This window comes from Lagenorhynchus albirostris, chromosome 15 (assembly GCF_949774975.1).
Source record: "Lagenorhynchus albirostris chromosome 15, mLagAlb1.1, whole genome shotgun sequence".
In the NCBI taxonomy this organism is placed as follows: Eukaryota; Metazoa; Chordata; class Mammalia; order Artiodactyla; family Delphinidae; genus Lagenorhynchus; species Lagenorhynchus albirostris.
In genome coordinates this window covers 58,192,612-58,215,989 of record NC_083109.1, presented here as the reverse complement: position 1 = coordinate 58,215,989, position 23,378 = coordinate 58,192,612, and the positions used below count along the sequence as shown (strand labels likewise).

The window sequence follows — 23,378 nt, the reverse complement described above, 5'->3', positions numbered from 1 at the left end:
TCTGCAACTGTGACTGTGTATCTGCAGCGAAGCCACACATTCACCCCTTTGTCCCTTTGGTTCTTTTTCAGGTTTATTTTCCGAGGCAGCGAAGGCTCAAGTGAGAGGTTCTGTAATGGAACAGCTTCCGACAGAGAAGAAAATTCCATGACCCACAAGCCGCTGGTTTTTTACATGAAGCAGGCCTTGGGGCAGAGGTTTGAGATGTTTTTATTTTTGAAACGGCACATCTGTAAAGAATGCCCTTTACGTATGTTCTAAAGAAAAGTGTACAAATGTTAGATGATTAAAGTGTCTCTGAAAAAGTGACTTCACACCATGCCTGGGGCTGGTCCCTCTCTGCCTGTGACCCCTGCTCTGTCACGCAGCTGGTCAGGTGTGATGGGACGTGCTGCTTGTGTTCCGAACGTCCTCCTGTTTCAGGAGCCGATGAGGTTCTCCCCTTTTGGCTGACGCAGACTACAGAACTCCTGGATTCCTGGAAAACAAGACAGCAGGCAAGGAAGCAGTTGCGGCTCTTGGTGGCCCTGCCCTTTGCTGGTGAGGCCGCGTCTAGATGGGGTGGAGTCCCCAGGTGGCTTAATTCTCCCAATAGTCCCATTTCGGCTTATGCCCTGAATCTGAAAGTGAGCCCAATACTGCCCACTGCCCACCTGTGGTTATAACCACAACTGGAGGCCTCACGCTGGCCCATTCTACAGATCAAGAATCCCGGAAATGACGTGATTTACCCTCAACACCATTTCACTAGGTCAAAAGGACTCAGCCACAAACCGGGAGCCTAAAGCTTTAACTACTGACGACACCTGTGCCTTAGATTCAGCGCCCCTGACGGCTGCCTGTCGTTGACTGAATCAGGCCTGCACGTGGGCTGGGTCTGGCTCACTGTGCTGCTTTTTTCTTCTTCATTTCTTTTTATAGCTTTATTGAGGTGTATTTCCTATACCATAAACTTCACCGTGTTTTTTAAACTATGACTTAGTTCACAACACTGATGTACCAGAAGATTTTTCAAGACTCCTGGCTTCCCGGGCTGATGGGGTCATCCCAGACCTCACTACCCCAGTGTCCCCGCCAAAGCTGTGTGGCCACTTATGGCTGCAGTGACCACGTATGGTCCTGAACGGGGCCTTCTCACACCCAGCCCACTCTGCTCATTTAAGTCACTTCCTGGCCCCGTGCCGTCTGGATTCACAGGACTTGCTTCAACACTTACTCTGGATTATACTTCTGTAGGCTAAAGTGGCTGGTGAATCCGGGGCTTCAACCAAAAAAGACTGTCCTTTGTCGCAACTCTTACCTTAAACAAAGGAAAGAAACTCCATGAAGAAGCACAGTGGTGATGTGAACCTGGGGCTCTTTCTGTGCCCATGACACTGAAGATCGAGCCCACCTCACTTGTAATGAAGATCAAAGCTGAGACAGAATGTCGGGGTCTCGAGGACCTCACCTTCCCCCCCACTCCATCCAGCAGGGACCCTGGCTAGCGTTTCCTCGCAGCTCTGACCTGTACCGGCTGATGGTGTTTAGTGTGTGTGCCTGCGAGTCATCTGGGTCATGTGCAGCAAATGCAGGTTCCAGGGCCCCCACTGTGATCAGATACAGCAGCTCCTAGGCAGGCCCAGGAACCTGCATTTAAAAGACCAATTCATTCTTTCAGTAAAAAGATAATGAAGGCACACAGTAAGAGTATGGAATACAAAAGGTTATACCATGAAGAATGAGTTCAAAGGAGGCTACCAAGTGTTTCAAGTATCCTTCTAGAAATATATGCATATATATACATATACACACTCATGTATTTTTAAAAAATGCTTGGGAGTGTATGACACACATATTCTGCCCGTTGCTTTCTCCATGTGTAATTTTATCTTGAAGGTCTCTCCAGGTTGGCATCCATCCATCTGCCCTGTGTACTGCAGTGCCGCCTCGGGACACACAGGTGGTCTCGCATCCAGGTGAGCACGGGGCGGGACCTTGGGCAGGCGGCGTGCTCCCCTCCCGTCTGGTCCTGGGTAGACCCCGCTGCCAGCTCCTCTGCCCCACCCCGCCTGCTGGAGAAGCAGGATCAGTGGTTCCACGACCCACAGCCGCTCCCCAGCCTCCTGGGGGGATCCTGGCCAGGCCAACCGTGGAGCAGTCGTCGCCTCAGCTCCCCAGCATGTTGCCCGGTGGGACAGGGACACCCGAGACGGGGGGCAGAGTGGGCCCCCATGTGGCCCGGGCACTGTGAACTGTGGCGGAAGCAGCTAGGGAAGCCTCCGAGTTCACGGTCGCTGGACTGGGTCTGGGAAGTCACAGGTCCCACAACAGGCTCGTGGGGCCACTTCCTTCTGATTTTCATCCAGCGTCCTCTCACTCCTCGTCCTCCCTTCCCCAGAGGACATGCCTGTCCCCTTATAAATGCGCTCTGGTCAGTTCCCCGTCTCCACAAACCTCCCCCTCCTGCCTGTTGCCTGCAGGCGGCACCCCTTGGGCACTGCCCTGTCCAAGGCTCCCCTTGTGGCCCTCCTTCCATCTGTGCAGCCCCTGGCTCCATCACCATGCCCACCTCGCAGGTGCGGTCTGAGGTTCAGCGCCTGGCAAGGACCCGCCGGAGCCCGCAGCCAGCGCTGGGGCAGCGCGGATCTAGGCCAGGGCGCCCGGCCCCAGACGTGCTTCTGCGTGACCCTCAGGCGTGCGGGGCTGGGGAGGCCGAGGATCACGGTGCCAGAGCCCGGCCGCTCCTCTGCTGCACGTTCCCACAGGGGCTGAGCGCGTACTTCGCGGCCTCTTGTCTGCTCCTGGTAATGTGGCTGTTCCCTCACCAGACAGAAGCGGCTCCAGAGGGTCACAGCGACCTCACTTGGCCCTGCCCGCCTCGCCGCAGCGCGTCACGGCATCAACCGCCTGTCCTTTCCGACGCCGGCCCAGCTCTCTGCAGCTACAACCAGAGGTGAGGTCTGGGGACAGGAACCTTGTCACGCTAGACATGTACCCGCTAGACGTCACTGGATCAGAGGCTGCACCAGGCCACCTCTCCTGTAAGCTGCTCTAAGGACTAAGGCAGCAGCATAGCCTGGAGCGGATGGCGGTGACAGGCTGCCACCACTCACTGTCCCCCACAAGTTCATGTGGGCCGCCCGCCTCTGGAGGCCTTTGAGGGGAGCTCTGGTCAGCCCAGAGGGAAGCTCCTACAGCCCAGAGGGAAGCTCTGGTCAATGCGAAGACAGTTTACAGCAGTGGGGAAGGCTGGAAAAGCAGCCGGGTTCTCTGTTTCTTGGGGAAACCACATACCAGAAGTGCTGCTGGGAGTGGAAACAAGCGAGGTGCGATCTCCGGAGCTGCCCCCCAGGTCCCCCGGGCTTCTCGGGGGCTCTTCCCGTCCACCTCCTCAAGGCAGGCCTCCTCCAAGCTGCGCTCTCGGCCCCTCCTCTCTGCACCTCCCACCCCCCGTCGCGGGCACGTCCCCCTCCACTCCTGACCTCTCTCCCCAGCCCGCTGACCAGGCCAAGGCCTCGCCCGCCTCCACACAGCACCAGGAGGGAGCCAGCGGTTCTCGGTGCTGCCCCCGTCTCCTCGGTGCTCACACCGGGCAGCACGGGCGTCCGTGACACCTCTCAAATCCTGGCACTTTCCCTCTCTGTGTACCCCCCTCCCTGGCAACGCCCAGGCCCCAGTCCAGCCCTAACCTCCTCCCCGTTCTCCTGCAGCACAGCCGCCACGGCCTCGGCCTCTAGGTGCACATGGCGCCCACGCTCCCAAGGCTCTCACTTCCTAACAACTGGGGCCCGAGCGCCGTCGGTCTCTGTCGGCTTCCCTCAGGCCCAGGCACCTCTGCGTAACCTAACTGTCCCACTTCCTCATGGCGGGGCTCACACCTAACTTCAGCAAGGTCAACTCCTGCTACTGTGGGGAAACAAATCTGGCGGTGGGTGTCCTCACCACTCCACTCAGCGAGCCGACGCCCTGGAGTGAGTGTGGGGTGGAGGTGGGGTCCCCGGAGGACTGTGGCACTCAGAGAGGAGCGTGACCCCCGGAGGCAGGCCAGCGACTTCCCCTCACGCTCACCGAGAGAAACCGGGTGCAAGGAGGGCTGCGGCGGGATTCCCTGTACACTGGACATGCGGGGCACCTTCCTCGGGAGGCTTCAAGGCTAATTCTCTACCCGGCTTTGAGTCTGAACCTAACTCCTGTGTAAGAGAAGACTCGAAGGCACGCCCCTTGCCGCCTCCCCAGGTCACCCCCGGCCTGGCCCCTCCCCTTAGTGACTTCCTTTCCTCCTGCCCTCCGGCACCAGGCGTCTCCCTGACCAGTCTCTCCTCTCCTCTGCAGGCCCCTCCCGCCGCCCCAAAGTGCTCCTGCTCCCTCGGCTCCGCGCCGCCACGCGTCTCACCGCTCCTCCCAGCTGGAGGGTGTGCAGCCTCCACCGGGGACTCACCCACCTATGCGCGGATCCAGAGGCACTTTGCCGAGAAGCGGGACCTTCAGGTCATGGCACATGACCTCCGCACCCCCAGTCGTCGGCGGGAATATCTGAGTCTCCTTCTGGGAGGCAAATTAAAGGGGGAGGAATCCTGATTTTGTTTCAGAATCATACGATGGACCACATTTTAAAGCAACTTTAAAAAATGGCTATTTTGAATGTGAAAAGAATTTTCATTAAATCAGCAACAGAGGGTTTTAACTGATTCCACTTCCCGAAATGATGGGGAAAATAGAGACGGTTTCCCAAAGATCCACCCCTACGATTTCCTCGGGCACGGAGGACAGGACCTGGTTGGACGTACTCTCACCTGGCACTTGGGGCAGATGAAGCCGCTCATGTTCTCCACCACCCCGATGATGGGCAGCTTCACCTTGTGGCAGAAGCTGATCTCTTTCCGGACGTCCTGGAGCGACACCTCCTGTCAAGGTTCAAGAAGTCCAGTTATGTCAAAGTCAAAGCATAAAAAGAGAACATCCGCGTGGTGGAGGGATGGCTGCAGGGCCGTGGCATCGCCACCGTGAAGCGTTAGAGACCGTGCCCCGTGTTCCGTATTTGTTTCGTGCCGACCACGTGCGAGCCCTGTTCCAGGTGCTACTTACTTCCCACAAACCTCAAAGGATAAACCTGAACAGGCAAATGTCCAATGTCCAACGAATCTACAGGAAAGTGACCCTTTAACACACCTCCATGCTCCACTTTGCCGTCAGTGTACTAGGCTGACCCCGAGTAGGCACAGCCTTCCAGGTCAGGGCAGCCTGTGGGCTCGGCTGGCTGCCTATTTCCATAAATAAAGTTCTTCTGGAACACAGCCCGGCCCACTCTTCTGCACAGGATCTCGGGCCGCTTTCGCCCCGCAATGGTACAGCTAAAGGGCCGTGACAGAGACCGTGTGACCCAAAAAGCCTGAAACAGTTACTCTCCGGTCCTTCACAGAAAAAGTACATCAACCTCTGATCCTGGTTATCATGAACCCAAGCAACTTTATGCACAAGAAGAAAATAAGGACTATTACCAGGTTTGGATCCCTTCAAATTCACTTCTGGACTCTCAATGTGCATCTTACAGCGTGAGGACTGTGGATAATCAGGGCTTAGTACCCACCCCAGTACCCCATTTAATTTTACTGCAGACACGTGTCCAAGGGTCGTGTGCTGTCAAATACGGCTACTGCTTAACGTCTGTGGCTTTAACGGTCACAGGCCTTCAAAGGGTCCTGGCTTTGAGTCCTCTATTCTCCTGAGGCCCACGTTTGGCCCTCGAGCCCTTTGAGGCTGGGGTACAGACGGAGGGGCATTTAGCTAGAAAGTAAACTGGCTGTTACTAAGCGTCTCACCGCAGTGCAGCTGTGGTTCTCTCCCTGGTATCCTCTACAAGCCCTGCTTTGTCAAAAACGACCCCACAGAAACTAACACACCACTGTAAAGCAATTATACTCCAATAAAGATGTTTAAATTAATTAATTTTTAAAAATGCAGTTCTCACAAAAAAATAAAAATAAAAATGACCCCTAAAGAAAGCCAGCTGCTGGACGTGCAGGGCTCCGAGAAAGTGGGCGTCCCCAGCCTGAAGCCACATTTTCTAGAAAAGTTACATACAGAGGTGCACAAACATGGGGCGTCCCCCCAGGCTCCCTGGAGAAGGGCCGGCATCTGCTCGGTCTGCTCCCCTCCTCCTGAATCCAAGGGGACTCTCTTTCCTTTCACAGTAAATATGGTATCAGAGAGGCCATCCTTGTGTCAACTCGATTGTTGCTGTTGCTTTAGACTTGACCTTTAGAGCGGTTTTAGGTTCACAGAAAGCACAGAGTTCCCACGTGCCCCTGCCCCACGTGGAAAGCCCTGCCCACTGTCAGCACCCGCATCAGAGCGGACATCCCCACTCCACTGTTCTCATAGGTCATTTCTTTGGGACCTACTCTTGAGAGCACTGCTGGTCTAAGGGTGGGCCCCAGCCTCTCTTTAAAAATTCAGTAGGAAACATTCCTAACAACAAATTCGTCTTCTCTCCAGCGCCATCCTCGGGCCAGGCGCCCTGGGCCCCCACCCCCGCCCCAGCCACCTCATGCCTCCCTGTCCGCTGACAGCGGCTGGACCGAAGATAAACGTAAGGTTTCTGCGGATCCCAGGCAGGGCATGCTGCAGAGCCCAGGGTCTTGGGCTGTGGGAGAAAGAGGCCCTCCGGGGTGGGGGGCCTGGCTCACCTGCGGCGTGGTGATGATCACCGCCCCATCGATGTGCGCTGCGGCCAGGTACTGCACGGCCGAGAGGTGCTCGTCCGACGTCCCGGGGGGGGTGTCCACGATGAGGTAGTCCACCTCGCCCCAGTCCACGTCCCGGAGGAACTGCTTGATCATGCCTGCAAAGAGAAGCTGCGGGGATGCCTCCTCTCTCCCGTCCTTCTGACTCTCTTTACAGAAGCACAGCTCATGACCTTTACGTACGGATCACCTGTGCTCTCAATCAGTGGTGCTTGGCAACGTCTGGGGACACATCTGCTTGTCAATGACTAGGGTGGGAGTTCTACTCGCCTCTGGAGCACAGAGGCCAGGGTACTGCTAAGCCCCTGTGCCATGGAGGACAGCCCACCCTCCCCAAACAAGGAATTATCTGACTCAGTACACCAACAGCACCGAGGCTGAGGAACCTTGCCCAGATAGGCACTTTCGCATCATTACCTGCAGCCTCAATGCCTAGCCAACCTGCTACTGATTTCACCTCACATACTTCTCTCTTTGACACAAATAAGAACACAAACCACCTTAGGAATAATTTCAGGGTTAGGGAGATTTTCAGGAGAGAAAAACCCCTAATAGATTTTAAAAATTATAACATTTTATTAAATAAAACTGGTATTTCTGTTGGCTCTCTTCAACCAGTGAAGAGGCAACCAGATGCATAAAAATAATCCTCTAGGAAGCCCAGCAGGATGAGCCTGAGGCCATCCTGACAGGACGGGATGCAATTCTGCCCTTGGAAGGACGTGATAAGAGACAGAAAGCAGAGTGGCAAACCATTTTTCTTTGGTCCCCTCCAGATAACGGCATCATCGGGGCTGCTGAGCAAGAAACCCACCGACATCACCCCCAAGTTGTCTTCCAGGAACTAGAAAGGATGACGCAAGAAACATTTTACTTAAAACCACAGTGCAAGGCACTTCCCTCTGTCTTTTGTCTGAGCTCTGGCTGAAAAAAGTGGGGGGACAAAATTACTGTGTGATCTGTGAGTATATTCACTCTTTGAATCCTTAAATCTTTTTTCTTTTTTTCGGAAAAAATCATTAAAGAAAAAGGTTACCATATTGGGGGGATTGAAAGAGTCACCATACGGCCTTATGGCAACGACAGTGAACTCAGCTGAAATAAACAAACCTCGTCTCCTTTACTATCTTAACCTGGGTTGGCAAACTATGGCCCCACTTCTGGTTTTGTATAAAGTTTTATTGGAAAACGGCCACGGTCATTCATTTGCTTATCACTACTTTCCAGCTATGACGGTGGCAACTGTATGGCCCACAAACTGGAAATATTTACTCTCTGAGCCTTTACAGAAAAAGTGTGCCAATCCCAGGTTGGAACTGGATTCCCTGTGCCTAGGAAAGTGCCTCAATAAATATCTGTTGACGATAAACAGTTACAACCCTTTATGTACACATACGACAAGAGATCCTGAAGAAAAGGGGGTCAGCACTCACCACTGGAGACCAGCCCGAGCCACTCTGGTGAACCTGCAGGAACAGAAGCCCATGCTTATTTGTGAGAAATTATACGCCCTGGTCACGCTTCTCTCACAGACGAAGTTTACGCAGTAGGAAGGCAGTTTTATAAATGACGATTCATTGTCTTAAATGCTACCACTAAATTCTTAATAGGGAGTGAACAGAGCGGGGTCAGGGGCTGGGTTATGGATGATAGAATTCATTTGCCTTTTCCCTCCCAGGTTGGGTTATTTGGAAACTGCTTAGATATCTGGTCAGGGGACCGATGTTACCGGAGTCCAAATATAATTTGGGATATTTTAAAAGTGTGACAGAAATCAGTTGGGGGTTGCTGAGAAGATGCAGGCAACTGTGGAGCAGCGAGGCAGTCTCTGTACAAGTCCAGGAGTGGAGGGATGACCTTTAGTGAAACAGTAGACACAGAACCCTCCCATCAGTGGTGTGAACTTCAGGGCTGAGCTGCTGCCCCCAGGGGACAACAACTGGGGAAGTGGTGTCAGTGGGAAGCTTGGGCTACTGCAAGACCCAGACCCTCTCCTCGCAGTAGGTGTTCACTAACTGCCAGGGTTCAAGTCCGTATCAACGCTTTACTATGAAACAGGAACTTACGCAACTTCCAACCACACATCAATCTTAGATTTACGGTTCAAGTAACGCTGGACCCAGAACAGAAAGCCCATTTTTCCTGATGAATTCTTACTTTTTTAAACAGTCTTTTGAGATATAATCCACATACCACACAACTCACCCATTTACACTGTACAGTTAAATGGCTTCAGGATATTCACAGAACTGTGCATCCATCGCCACACCAACGCTAGAACACCTTCGTTACTCTTAGAAGATACCCTGCACCCCTTAAGTGTCGCCACCGATCCCCACACTCCCCCCAGTCCTAGGGGACCACGGATCTACTGTGTCTACAGGCGTGCCTGCTGCTGACATTTCACAGAATTGCAATCAGATAACACGGGGTCCTTTGTCACTGGCTTTGAAGTCACACTTAAAAAAGAAAAACCCATTGATTCCTATTAATACTAATTCTCTAAGTCACTGGTTTTGAAAGAGGGGTAAACACGATGATCCAATAGCACAGGAGGAGAAAATAGTAGAACTTCTGTTATCTCACCATTTTAAATTTTCAATTTTTATAACTACTTGTGTCCTGGCCCAGTGAGTAGTACATGCACGTGACTGACGGTAACGGACCCCCGTGCTGGGGGGCACGTGCTCAGAACTGCGATTCCTGCTGCTTCGCAGCAGGGCAGAAGCAAGTCCCAAGCCCTGAGCAGAGTCCCCAAGGACTGGCTCCATCTGCCTCTGGCTACTCTCTGCCACCCCGTCCCTCTGCCCCGTCCCCATGGGCCACTTTGCTGAGGACACGAGGACACTCCTGCACGCGCTCCCCATCCCAGCGCACCCTTCTCTGGGTTCTCTGAGCAGGGTGCCCTTGACCACCCCCTCCCAAAGAGCAGCTCCCCTGGCCGCCCTGCCCTGCCGAGTCTGTCCCCTTACCCTGCTTAGTGTCCTATTATCACCTGCCCCTCCCACAAGGGTAGGGTCTTTATCTGCCTTGTTCTCCTCTGAACCTCAGCACCCAGCGCTTCAGTAAAGATTGTACGGATCCCAACACCCCAGGAAAAGCCTAGTCCTCCAGCCCGGCTTCAGTGCACCCCCCAGGGGAACCTTTCTTGGATGGCTCTGTGCCACCTAGAAGGGAGGGAACAGCACGTGCTGCTCCACCCCCGCCCGCATTCTTTGCCTGCCTCGCAGTCTCACTTCCCCTCTGGTGACCACAGGAGCAGAGATATTTCCTTGCTTCCAGAGTACAGAACCCTAGTCAGCCCTGGTCTAGCTTTCCCAGCCAGGGCTAAGTTTCTGTGTCTGACTTCTGCATTTGACGTATTGTTTCCCTTCCCCTCTAAAAAGGCATAGAAACTAACAATTCTCAGAAGGTTTGAATGAACTTAAATATAATCCACACCGCCCCCAAACTCACGGCTGTTGTTAAAAGGAGACAGGCGGTCTAGTGAACATTTTCCTGATCTCGTCATGTCCCGGTAAAAAGGCATGGGCTCCGCTGACCCCCTGGCCTAGGGTTAGCGGCTTGGCGCTACAGTTTACCGTAAGAAAATGCTTCCCTGCACTTTGTCTTGTCACTATTACCTGTTCTCCTTCCAATCCCATGATCTTGGGAATTGACGGCCCGCATATATCAATGTCTAGAAGAGCCACCTGGGGAAAAGAGGAGACGTGATATAAGCAGATGTACAGTCCTCCAGATGTGCACAACCGGGAGGGGACGGGGTTCCAGGAAAAGGAGGGAGGGGAGAAGGTGAAGAAAAACTGGGTTGAACTTGGACCGAGCGGAATCTCATGAGGGAGAGTTACAACATTTATCTTCCGGGCCACAGAGACACAGACGAAACTCCTAACAAGAACCTGCGAAGTACACCCACACCCCCGGCGCTCTGCCCATGGCCCTGCTGCACCCCAGCCACCCTCAGTATGGCCTATTTTCAGGCTGAGCTTATAGTCCAGGGTATCAGGTCGCTTGACAATTCGGGCCCAGCCACTGTTTACGTAGCCCTTACCATGTATTGGGGTGTGTGTGTGTGTGTTTGCACACACACCTGTGTGTTCGGGATCATTATCTCTGCTTTATAGAAGAGGAAACTGAGGTTCAGAGAGGCCCAGAGACTTGTTCAACGAGCAAGAAGCAGAGCTGGGACATGAACTGAGGTCTCTGGACTCCGACGCCAGGGCTCTTCCCACTACCCCGGGGGCCTGGCAAGGAGGGCCTGAGTGGACCCTCTAGCTGAGCTCTGACCAAGCCCTGTTTTCCTGTGATGCTGAAGGTTAATGATGGCTTAGGCTCAACTTCTAAAAAAGAAAGTGAAAATAAGGAAATTTACAGAAGTTCTTTGCTAGTGATACGTGCAGCCTTCGATGACTCCTTCTATCCCAAACGCCCTGCTTTCCCCATCTGATTCGTGAGAAGGTCTGAGACAGCCTTCAGAAACCTTCTAAGGAGCAGGGCCGTGCTCATCTTGAAAGCTCTCACATCCTAGATCCAAAGGAGAGCACCTCTGGGTAACTTTTTAACTTGCCCCAAATTAGTTTCTTGCTTTCCTCTTCAATCCTCTGGACAACCTCCTATGATCCTCACATGACTTCACACCAGGTCAGGAAAGTGGTTCCTTCGTACACTGGATAGTCGTTTGCCTCAAGCGCCCTCTGCTGGACCTCAAGAAGAATGCACCAGAACAACGCTCACCCTGAAGACCCATCAGGGTGAAGACCTCATCCTGAAGACCTGACTTCCGTGGCCTTCCTGATGCTTCAGGCTGATGTGTGGTTAATGATCCAGACGTTTTACATCAGAGCCTCACAACTTGGGAAATTATACCATCGCTACGACCCTAACGGAGACTTTCGTCAATAATCTCGAGTTTCTAGCCACTTGGTCTAGAAAATCTCGCTCTCTTTTGGGAACAGTTTAATCAGTTTCCTTTGGAGGAATTACACCCCCTCTTCCCCACAACCAAGTGGGTATCTTGAGTGAAGTGATACAAGAAAGAGATCACATGCACTCACTCTGCGGTGGAACCCGAAAAGGCTGTGGTACATTCCTGCTACCCAGCTCTCCAGTGGCCGTGTCCTGTCCCCTTCAGACATTCTGCTGATCCTGCCGCTACCCCCATATCCATCCAATTAATTCCCTTTCTGCCCCAGTTACACCAGAGAACCCCAGCTGGAAGAAACATGCCTGCAATAATCCTCACAGGGTCTGTGGAAGGTGCTAGAAGACTGATGGGAAGAGGAGGCTTTGCCACACCTCTCCCAGCTAGAAAGTGGTGGAGTGGGTGCCGCAGGGCTGTCAGGATCCACAGCGTTCCCCACCTAGCGCCCCATACTTCCGGAAGCGGGCTCAGCACTAACTGCTGGCACTCTGAGGCCGTGTCACCTCGCACAGCGGCTTCTCCTCCCCGATCTGTCTGAGCTTCTGATCTGCGAAACTAGTGTTTCGGGAGATCATTAGGCTCCTTCCAGCCCTCGAGTCTACAAGCCCCCGAGAGGGCCTCAGACACTATAGCCTGGACCTTTTAATGACACAGCTTGCCTTTCAGCTCACAGGGCAGGATGATAAGCTGGGAACTGACGGGAGCTGCTGACTCCTGCGGTGGGAAGGAGGCACGTGATTCTTGGATGTCTCACAGCTCAGGTCTGCGCCATAGAGGCTCCTCCTCCTCCCCCCTTCGCTCCAACCTGCACATTCCCCGGCCCACCTGTGATCAGTCAGGGGCTACCCTGCGATTCAAGGCCCTCTGCAAACCATCAGACACCTGCCTGACCAAGTGCTATCATGGAACAGCCTTGCTTGCAGTCAGTAATGAGCTGCCACCAGGCGGCAGGCAGAAAAGGACAGGGCGGTCCTCACCACCCTGCTGAGTTTAGGGCAGGGAGGGGTGTGAGCTGCTTGACTTCAGTCAACAAGACACTCGGTGTGCACTCTGTGCCCACGCCGGGCACCCTTTGGAGACAGTGATGTTTTCTGTCACCAGTAGGTCTGCCTGAGGGGAGACAGACTTTCTTAAGTGCTGACTTTTTTCTTTTAAGCACCACTGCAAGAAAAAAATCCAGCTCATCTAGCCATGTTTCCACACAGCTGGTGAGCTTCCCTTCAGTTTACTGCAAAGTTTCAACGTGTGCACAGTGGGACTTCAGAACGTAACAACACAGAAGCGTGATTCTATGTAAACAGCTGTCTATTCACAAGTGGTTCCTTGTAGCTGGCCTGGTTAAAGTACATCTCCAGACAGCTGTTTAAGAAAATGCCTGACAGCTTCTGAAAGCAAAGATTATTCTGGGTAACATGGATCATCGCAGAAAACAGATTTCTTGGCTGGCCAGCTGGCCAATACAAACTTGACCCTCAGACGGCAAAAGATTGTTGACTAACAGAAAAACAGATGGGCAAGTATATGTGAACCTGATTGGCACTGGACTCTGGGTGGGCTACAAACTCATTATCACCAAAGCAGAAATAGTCTTCACCCCTCCATATTCTATCAGGGACATTTACTGAGCACTTCCTATGCATCAGGCATCGTGTTAAGCATTTTACTGTTACGAGTATCATCTCACTCGGTCCTGAGTCCCATTTTACAGATGAGAAAACTGAGGCAGAGACAGTCTGATAACCTGCCCAAGGTCACAGCAGTGGTATCGGCGGCACTGGGATGTGATCGTGGGCAGACCGACTCCAGAGCCTGTGTCCTTGGCCACCAGTCGGTGCTTGGCCACCGACTCCAGAGCCTGTGTCCTTGGCCACCCACCTCCTGCCCCAAACGCTCAGCCAGACTTCTGACCCTCCTTCTTCTCCAAGAGTTGGAGGCCCTGCTGCTCCATTTGTTCCTGCCGTTGGTTCTAGCACTGCCCTGGTTGTGTCCTCGTGGCCTCTCATGGAGACAAGAGCAACACCACCTGCTGGTTTACCGTCACCCTCTGACGACACTGGATCACACACTCAGCTGCTGCTATAGCAACCCTCAAACCATGCCTCTTTCCCGCTGGAACATCTTCCCAGGGCGTTAAAGCCTCCCAGGTCTGGCTCAGGCTGAGCCTCACCCTCGGCCCCTCTGCTGCAGCAGCAGCAGCCCTGCCTGACCAGCCTGTCTGCCCCGGCAGTCCCAGCTCTGCGCCTCTGCCTCCACCTCCTCCTGCCACATCCCATCAGCCGCCATCAGAGTCCAAGGCCGCCTTCTCCCACGAGCCTGCCCAGCTGTCCCCTGCCAGTCACTTCTCCCTTTCCCCAGATGCCTAGAGCACATCTTGGGTAACAGATACCAGATTCCAGAGAAGCCCATGTCAGTCATGTAGGCCAACAAAAGCAGCTCCACATGTCATAAAATGATCAGAAGAGAAATGAGTTATAAGCAGGATTCAGAGCCCTAGTGAGAGAAACACCAAGCTTTACAGGTCCCCTAGCCCAGCCTCTGCACTGTCCCAAGGCCACGGCCTCCCCAACGTTTCAATCCTCCCCCAAAGAAGTTCTTCCCCAGCCAGCACTAGTGCTTCTGGAGCTACAAACCAAACCAGGGGCCAGCGAACTACAACCCAGGGCCCAAACCCAGAATGCCACCTGTTTCTGTACAGCCCATAGCTAAGAATGGCTATTACGTTTCTAGAGTTGGGGGGAAAAAAAATCAAAAGAATACATTTATTTCACGACAGGGTGAAAATTATGAAATTCAAAAAGTTTTATTAGAACACAGCCACACTCATTTGTTCACAGGTTGTCCATGGCTGCTTTCATGTTCAAGGGAAGAACTGAATAGTTGCTACAGAAACTGTATAGCCTACGAAGCCTAAAATATTTACCGTCTGGCTCTTTATATAAAAAGTCTGCTGACCCCTGAAGTAAACTCTACTTTCGTAACCCAACGATTTAAAAAAATATATTCCTGGAGCCTTCGGTGAGGTATCTGAGAGGCCACTGTTTATCTGTGTGTGTGTGTGTGTGTGTGTGTGCGCGCACGCACACACGCACACGCTCAAGCATATTGAGGGCAGGTCGGAATGGTGGGCTTGATCCCCCTGCCCAACCCCTACCGGGTTTTTTGTGGAGGAAATAAAGCCTTTATTTTATTAAGAATTTAAGGCGCTATTTCATACTGGAATAGAATGGTTTATCTCACACAAGTAGAAAGTATGCAGTTTATCCAGTTATTAGAGTTTAAAAAAAATAACTGGCAATATGTGGCAGTTTTGCACTCCCCACTAGCACTATCTTAAAAAAAAAAAAGCCGAACAAAAGTGAAAGGTCATTTGCCAGTTATAAAATAAATGTGAACTGAAAGTTAGTTAGCCCTTATTTATATAAAAATAAATTTCAACATTCAAAATGCACAAAGACAAAACTAATTTTCAAAAATATATCAGTGTATGGAAAGAAGGCACGCACCAAGACCAAGGAAAGAACTGGAATGGCTGTTTCAATGTTTGTTCAATGTTTCAACATGAACACAATAAAATTGTTTCCATGTTACAAGGAACTCCTCTGCAGGCCCCAAACAGCACTCTGACGGGAAAACAGCAGAGTTGGTTGGTGATCCACACAGAGTGTGGTGGGCTCTCTCACCCAGTGCACACACGGCACCAACATACAAGTCCTCACCACGGCTCGTATTTCAGGGCTCAACGTGTTGAGCAGTGGCGTCTAAGAGACACCGAAGCTTTTCTAGCAGTTCTGGTACGTATATATATTTTTTTCAATTAGAATTTTGAACATAATTTCATTTTGGCAAAACCAAATGGTGGAACGTGTTCTGTGTTAAAAAAACAAAAAGACCCCGCAGCATTCATGGTTTCATCAGGTATAAAATTGTAATCAAAGTGAATATTGGGATCATTTCCTAAGATCAGTGCAAAACCATCATGAGTCCCAATGAATAACCGGTATTTTTTAAATCACAGGTACTGCAAATTTCCATTTGATCTTTTTGGTAAAAGTAATTTTTTTCTTCCTCACCCTACCACACCTTTTATTAAAGCTGAAATCCTGAGAGCAGTACTGGGGAATTTGAGTTTTCAAGCTCCTCTGTGTACGTGGGTGTAAGTGAATGGCCTAGTGCAGGGGTTGGCAAGCGTTTTCTTCAAGGGCCAAACGGAAAGTATTATAGGCTTTGTGGGCAAAATCAAGGACTAAGAAGTACTAACGTAACACTGTAAAAGCAACCATTTATAAATGTAAAAACCATTCATAGCTCACAGGCCATAAAAAGACAGGAGATGGGCTGGATTTGACCACAGGCTATCGTTGGTAGACCCCTGACCTAGAAAAAGGCAGAAGGGGTTCATTAAGAGAAAGAAGCCTGAACTTAACATAATAAATAATCAGCAAGCCAAGAGAAATGTACACCTGCCAGCCATGTTCATGGCTAGAGAATCCAATGAAATAGTCATTTCATTGCTCGACTGCCTTGCACTTCCTCGTTCTCTCTGCAGGGATCTAGATTCCAAAGAGGCCAGATAAACTGACACTAACGAGTCAGCTCCCTACGAGCCATCATGAGCCCTAAGACACGAGCCTCTCCCAGTTTTTCCTTAAGGTCCCACCTGTGTGTTTTCATCTTCCGCTAGGCCGTGGGCCAGGTGGGCACTGAATGTGCTTTTCCCAACGCCGCCTTTCCCAGACAACACCAAGATCTTGTGTTTCACAGTCTTCATTTTTTCTTTGATTTCCTCTATGGCTGCAAAGAAAGCAATTCATATGACCAAGCTCCTGACTCAATCTTTTTTTATTTTTAAAAAATTTTTATTGGAGTATAGTTGATTTACAATGTTGTGTTAGTTTCAGGTGTACAGCAAAGTGAATCAGTTATACATATATCCACTCTTTTTTAGATTCTTTTCCCACATAGGCCATTACAGAGTATTGAGTAGAGTTCCCTGTGCTATACAGTGGGTCCTTATTAGTTATCTATTTTATATATAGTAGTGTGTATATGTCAATCCCAATCTCCCAATTTATCCCTCCCCTTCCTTTCCCCCATGGTAACCATAAGTTTGTTTTCTCTATTTCTCATTTGTGACTCTATTTCTGTTTTGTAAATAAGTTCATTTGTACCATTTTTTTAGATTCTACATATAAGCGATATCATATGATATTTGTGTCTCTCTGAATGTCACTCTTCCCATGGGCTGGAAGAAGCTAAATCCTTGGGCTATTTCAAGGGATCATTAGTGAAACTGCACCTCATCAATGGTAGTAATAAGTGCTACCAAAAAACCCCAAACCAAAACCAAACAAAACAAAACCCAAGGCTACGAGTACATCTGACATTTCCTTATTTATCCGTTTACTTGTTTGTCTCCCCTACTAGAATATAAAGTCCATGAGGGGGGGGCTCTGAAGTGTTCACACTATATTCCCAGTTCCAGAACAGAACTTTCAATGCAGCAATGATTCCCAACCTGCGGGCAAACCCCACCAGGGCACATCTGGCAATGTCTCGGGATATTTTTGGTTGTCACAGGAAGGAGTGTTGCTGGCATGTAGTGGGTAGAGGCCAGGGATGCTGCTAAATGTTCTGGGCAGAGAAACAGGGCAGACATCCCCACCACAAAGAATTATCCAACCCTGAGGGTCAGTAGTGCCAAGAGTGAGAAACTGACACATTGCAGGCACTTAGTTACCTGTCATTGATAACTATCACTATTACACATTTACTACGCTTTCAATATTTCATCCTAGTTCAAATCCCTAAAACAACACTGTAACTATTTTCCCCCCATTTTTGATGAGGAAACGGAGGCTCAGAGAGGTTAAGGCTTTTTAATCACCTCATCTGTCTCATTCATAGCCGTATCCCCAGCACAGAGCACTGTGCCTGCAAGTGATCAATAGATACTTCTGTTGAATTAATGGGAGAATCGCTCCTCAAAAGGAAGGAAATTTTGTCCAAAGAAACCAGCTGGCAGAGCTAGGATTTAAGCCTACGTTCCCTGACTTCAAACTTTATACCCTATTCCCTCTGGTGCCGGCCTCCTCCCAACCACTTCCAGTTACTGTCACTCAAACCGCTGGTCCCACTCCTCACCTCTTACGACTTTCCCCCATGCCCCGCCCCTCCTGAAGCCCCTTTTGATTCCACGCCAGTCACGGGTTCAGGCTCCGCCCCCACCCCGCCAATTTTCTCCTCTCCTAGCCTTTTAAAAACCCTGACCCTCTGGGCCCCGCTCCTGTCACTCATCCCTCAAGCCCCGCCCCTTATCCTGAAGACGACTCCACGACCCGCCTCCTCTGGGCCCCTGCCCCTCATCCTTAAGGCCCCTATCCCAACACCATCCACACCCCGCCCACGTCCCGCCTCTTCCAGGACAGCGCTTCTCACTTCCCGTTGGAGCCTTGCCCCTTCCTCACCCGGGTCCGGAGCGGCACCAGCTCCAGAAGCGCAGAGCCCCTGGTTGGGGCACCCCTGACATGAGGCCCCTCGACCTGCTTGGGCGCTGCCGACCCCGGGACAGTCTGCGCGAAGACAAGATCACAGTTAGAGAGGCTCCTGTCCTTTCAGGCCCGCCCCCCACGCCCCCTCCGCGCGCTCACCATGAGGCACCTCCTCCATCCCGCTGCCTTGGACGCGTACGCGGTCACCGGAAGCCGCCGTTACGTATTTCCGCCTCGTGGCGCCCAATCTGACCCTCCAGCTGCGCGAAATTGTGTCTCGAAAGAGGGCTGTGCGCACGCGCGAGCCTTGTGATGGGAGTTTGGGACTGTTCTCTTTCTGTTCCTTTTAAAATTGAGTTGCAGATATGTATCATAAATACTTCGGCATGTATCTCCTAGGATCAAAGACTTTGTCCTACATGACTTCAATACCATTTTCATATCCGAGATTTAACATTAATGCAAAACTGTTAGCTAATATTCACTTTGTATTCAGATTAAGGAAGAGCCCCCTGCTCCCCCAACCCCCCTTGATTAGATTCAAGGATTTTTAAAAAATTAATTAATTAATTAATTTTATTTTGGGTCTTCGTTGCTGTGCACGGGCTTTCTCTAGTTGCGGTGAGCAGGGGCTACTCTTCGTTGCGGTGCGCGGGCTTCTCATTGCAGTGGCTTCTCTTGTTGCAGAGCCTGGGCTCTAGGTGCGCGGGCTTCAGTAGTTGTGGCACATGGGCTTAGTTGCTCCGTGCCTAAGCCCTGGTCCGGGAAGATCTTCCCGGACCAGGGCTCGAACCCGTGTCCCCTGCAGTGGAAGGCAGATTCTTAACCACTGCATCACCAGGGAAGCCCCCAGGTTAAAGTTTTTAGCAGAATGCACTTACAGTTGTGTCACAGCAGGAAGCACGTAATGCCAGTTGGTTCCATTATTGGTGACGTGAGGGCTTGATCACTTGATAAAGATGGTGTGTGTCCTGTTTCTCCAGGGAATGGCACCATTTTCCATTTGTAATTAATACAGACTCTCTGGGGAGACACATTGAGATCATATGAATATCCTGTTCTCGATCAGCCTTCACTCAGTGGTTTTAACATCCTTGCCTGGATCAGTTGCATAGGTGTTTGCAAAATTGTGCTTTTTCCCAGTCCTTATCCTTATCTCAATTAATTGGCATTCCTCAGTAAATAAGTTTCCCTCCCGCCCTTTTTTTGAGAATCACTATGGACTCATGGGTTTTTAAAAAATTCTGTATTTAAGAATAAATTATCATTATTCTTTATGGTCAATTTTCCCCCAAAATGTGGCCAGTGAAGCCTCATCAGGCTTCTGTGTCTTGGACATTAATCAAACCCCTTTGAGCACTTTCTTGCTTTCTGACAATAGGATGTTCCAGGCTCTCCTATTTTCTTTGCTACAGCTATTTCTCCAAGGACCCCTGGTTGCTTTTCCTGGAGAACTGTCTTTAGAAACCACCCAAGATGTGGATGCTATTTGCTCATTGCTACTGGAGTATCATTGCTTACAGGTTTGGGACAAATTTTAATGAGTGAACAAACTTTCCCCAGCCTCAGGCACTAAGGATATAGAAACTCATTAAAAATAATGTATCAGTTGCCTATCCCTGCCACCGATTATAGCTGGCACTTGTGGAATGCTTACGATTCGCCAGCTATTACCTGGTGCTTTTATGTGAATTACCTAATTTATGCTCTTCATCAATCCTGTCCTCTAGGTCCTACGATCTCTATTTTTGGATGAGAAAACTGCCTTTCACAATGATTAAACGACTTTCCTAAGGTCACACAGATAATAGCGAGGGAGCCAGACTGATGAACTTCGGCTGTCTGGCCCCAGAGCCTGAACTCTCATCCATAACATATGGTGCTAGCGATACCAAACTGATCTAGTTCCTGGAGCCCAACTCGGTTGGGACAACAGATACTGAAGCACGTAATTGCGATGTGATAAGTGCTACGACAGAAGAGGATCAGAGTGATAGGGGTCAGGAAAGAATTCCCGAGTAGGAGACACCCAGATTGGGGCAGGGTAGGGTGGAGGCAAGTAGCGTTTCAAACTGAGCAAACAGCCTGAGAAAAGCCTGGTGGTCAGAGGAGGTCCCTTATGAGGCAGGGAGTATTGTGATTTCTGTTTTGCAGGTCAGAAGACTGGGTCACAGAGAATGACTTGCCCAGGGTCTTAGGGCCAGTAAGTGGCAGAGCTGGGACTCCAACAAAGTCTGGTATAGGGCCTGGGCTTTTAACCACTCTGCTGTACACTGGGAGGCAGGATGCGAGTTATGCTCCTTTCACTGAGGCTCAGGGAGCCTTGCCCAGGGTCTCACAGCCAGCAGGCTCCGCTGAATTCTTCTGAGCACAGGCTCTTTTTCTCCCAGTCACACTGCAGAAGCCTCAGGCCAGCCCACTTCAGGTGTTCCTTCCTGATGTCCCCTAAGACATTTCCTGCACGTTCCCCCTAGCTGTTTTCAGCGGCAGGGCCACTTCAGAGCTCTTTTGTCCCTAATTGCACAGGGCCCTCCCACTCAGCACTCAGTGGGTCTTTGCTCAGTGGCAGGGAGGAAAAAGTCTACTGTCCTTCAACCTTCCCCTCTCTACTCGCTCTTCTCCACAAGGCTGTAAGAATGATGGTGAAATCAAACCTCTCAATTTTGCTCCAGGTCTCTCTCCTACTCTCCCAGCCAAATTCCTGTCTCACCTGGGTTGGAACTTTCCACCTGTTGCATTTGGGAGCAGAAGGGTGGGAGCCAGGTGGCAAAGCAGATTCCCAGGCCCATCCCTGACCTCCTGACTCAGAAACTGGAGGGCTGGGCCAGGGAATCTGTATCTTCCCGTTCTCACAGGATAGTAATTACATCCACTAAGTTTGAGAACCACTTCTTACAATGAGCACTCCTCAAGACTGTTCTTGGCCCACTTTTAGTCACACTTGCCACATCCTCCCCACCATGAACAGCTTTATGTCCACGGCATCCTCCGATATTCCATACGAAACATTCCCCAGTCTCCAGCGCCTATTTCTCCCTAAGTTCACACACATGTATCTCAGTCGATGCTTATTGGATTTTACTGCACTGCTGTCCTATGAACATAAAACTCATGTCCACAACTTTCTCCTCAAACCAGTTCCTGTCTCTGGAGTTCTCATCTCAGAGACTGACACCACCACTGCCGAAGAACTCAAGTCATCAATCGGAGCACCAGCCTTGCTTAGTTGTTTCCATCTCCCCTGTATCAGTTATCAATTGCTGTGTAACAAATTACCCCAATACCTAGTAGTTAAGACAACAATGGTTTATTATTTCTCATGACTCCTCTGGTTTTATCCAGGATCACTCATGTGGCTTCATTCAGGCAGGAGTTGACTAGAAAATCTAAGATTCTCACTTGTGTCTGCCTGGACTTCCCTCCACATGACCTCTCCCCACCATGTGGCCTCTCATCATTCAGTGGTCCAGCCTGAGCATCTTTCCATTGCAGCTGGGCACGGCCGAGAACTGGCACAGGGTCACTCTCTCACATTCTGTTGGTCAGAGCAAGTCCCAAGAGCAGCCCAGGTTCAAGGGGTGGGGAAACAGACACCATGTCTTGATGGGTGGAGTGGCAGGCGGGTACAGAGATGGGGGTAAGTGTTGGTGGCCACTGTTGGAGACACCCGTGGTATCTCCCTTTACAGCCAGTCATCAAGTCCTGTAGCTGGGGGCTGTGGTGGCCTGGCTGCACAAGTGGCTTGATTCTTCACCCCCTTCTTTATCTGTGCCCTTTGCTATCTAGCTTTGCAGTACATTCTGTTCTACCCTTGACTCTGGGCTCAGGCATGTGACTTACTTTGCTAATGAGATGTTAGCAAATGGGATCTAAGAAAAACCTCATAAAAGCCCTTGCCTGTTTTCACTTCCCTCTCCTGCCTCTCTGCCATGGCTGTGAGGATATCTCTGGCCTAGCCTGATAAAGGTAAGACGTGGAGATGAGCCGAGCACCCCCTCCCCAGTGGTCCCAGCCAAACCTCTGACCCTGAGACACACAGGACCAAGTGCTGCAGACCCACAGATGACAACAGACGTATGAGTGAGTCCAGCCGAGTCCACAAGAGCCACCCAGCCAACCCAAAGACTCATGAGCTAAATAATAAACACTGCTTTAAGCCACTGTGTTTGGGGTGGCGACATACAAGTCCCAGGCCACAACTTCCATCATTCCTACTGCCTTGGCTCAGGCCTTTGTCCTCCTGGGCCTGCAATAGTTTCTGTATCAGGCCAGGCTATGCTGCCAGACAAACATCCCCCAGCCTGCACAGGCTCAAGGCAGCAAGGTTTATTTTTTGCTCCTGTTCATATACAGCTTCGTCGACAGAGGCCCCTGCTCACTGTAGCTCAGGGATACAGGCAGAGGCACTGTCACCTTACGTTGCAGCCATCTGAACACAAGGCTTCAAAGGTGGAGAGTGTGAATTGTACGCTGCTGCTTAAATGCGTCCCCCGAGATGTGACACCTACGTGCTCACTTTCCCCTGGCAAGATTGAGTTCCATGGTCATACCCAGAGAGGCATAGGGAGTGGGCCCTGCACTGTCCCCTGTAGTTCCTCACAGGGTTTCTCTGCTCCTGACCTTTCCCCATGCGGATCACATGGTGTCACTCTGCTGCTCTTAAACCTTCAATGGCTCCCTATGGCCCACAGGCTAACATCCAATCTTCGCATGGTTTTCAGTGGCCTTGGTGACCATCTGACCACTCCAGGCTCATTTCTTTCTTTTCTTTCTTTTTTTTTTAAACATCTTTATTGGAGTATAATTGATTTACAATGGTGTGCTAGTTTCTGCTGTATCAAAGTGAATCAGCTATACATAAACATATATCCCCGTCCAGGCTCATTTCTTGCCCTGGGCCAGTGTGAAGGCTGGGCCCTGACCACTGAACAGCCGGCACTTCCCCGGGGACCCCAGCCCATTACTCTGTTGCTCATATTGGTCATTCTGCCAGGAATGTCCCCGTTGCCCACTCCTCCCCCAGCCCTTGCCTGTCCGGCCATTACCCAGTCCCCCGTGAGAGACCTCTGAGCACCATCTTCTCACAGATGCTGTTCCTGGCCTGTGGAAGCAACTGGTTCTCCTTTCTCGAGTACAGCGTGTTCCAAAAGTCTGAGCCCAGTTTTCTCCTTTAGGAACTTTTGAAGCATGAACAAACTTACAAAAACCGGCCTTTGAAAGTTTACATTTCCTTTACATTCATTT

The 23,378-nt window shown here is 50.9% G+C and overlaps 2 protein-coding genes across 3 annotated transcripts in view; one reads left to right on the top strand and one right to left on the bottom strand.

Annotated features, from left to right (window-relative positions):
- Positions 1-278, top strand: part of TVP23A (trans-golgi network vesicle protein 23 homolog A) — a 32,001-nt gene extending 31,723 nt beyond the window's left edge. Inside the window, exon 8 of the mRNA XM_060123560.1 lies at positions 72-278. The gene's annotated coding sequence lies outside the window, so the exon portion shown is untranslated. The remainder of the gene's footprint in view (positions 1-71) is intronic.
- NUBP1 (NUBP iron-sulfur cluster assembly factor 1, cytosolic) lies at positions 195-18,331 on the bottom strand. Of its 2 annotated transcripts, none has more exons than XM_060123558.1 (11): positions 18,294-18,331; positions 18,111-18,215; positions 16,304-16,437; positions 10,349-10,417; positions 8,159-8,191; positions 7,479-7,569; positions 6,669-6,823; positions 4,776-4,886; positions 4,425-4,527; positions 1,217-1,300; positions 195-478 (listed from the first exon to the last, which is right to left on the bottom strand). In XM_060123558.1, exons 1-11 carry the CDS (start codon positions 18,310-18,312, stop codon positions 420-422), a joined length of 963 nt encoding a protein of 320 aa, XP_059979541.1. In that variant the 5' UTR covers positions 18,313-18,331; the 3' UTR covers positions 195-419. The 2 variants fall into 2 exon arrangements, with proteins under 2 accessions (XP_059979541.1, XP_059979542.1); XM_060123559.1 differs by having other exon boundaries at positions 4,425-4,524.
- Positions 18,332-23,378: the final 5,047 nt, after the last annotated feature.

Bases quoted from the DNA above. Each gene is read 5' to 3' on its own strand.
- NUBP1 (XM_060123558.1), bottom strand. The intron at 10,418-16,303 runs GTGGGACCTTAA...TCTTTTCCCCAG, and splicing joins CGGAAGATGAAAACACACAG to GTGGCTCTTCTAGACATTGA. The intron at 7,570-8,158 runs GTGAGTGCTGAC...CATCCTTTCTAG, and splicing joins GCTCGGGCTGGTCTCCAGTG to TTCCTGGAAGACAACTTGGG.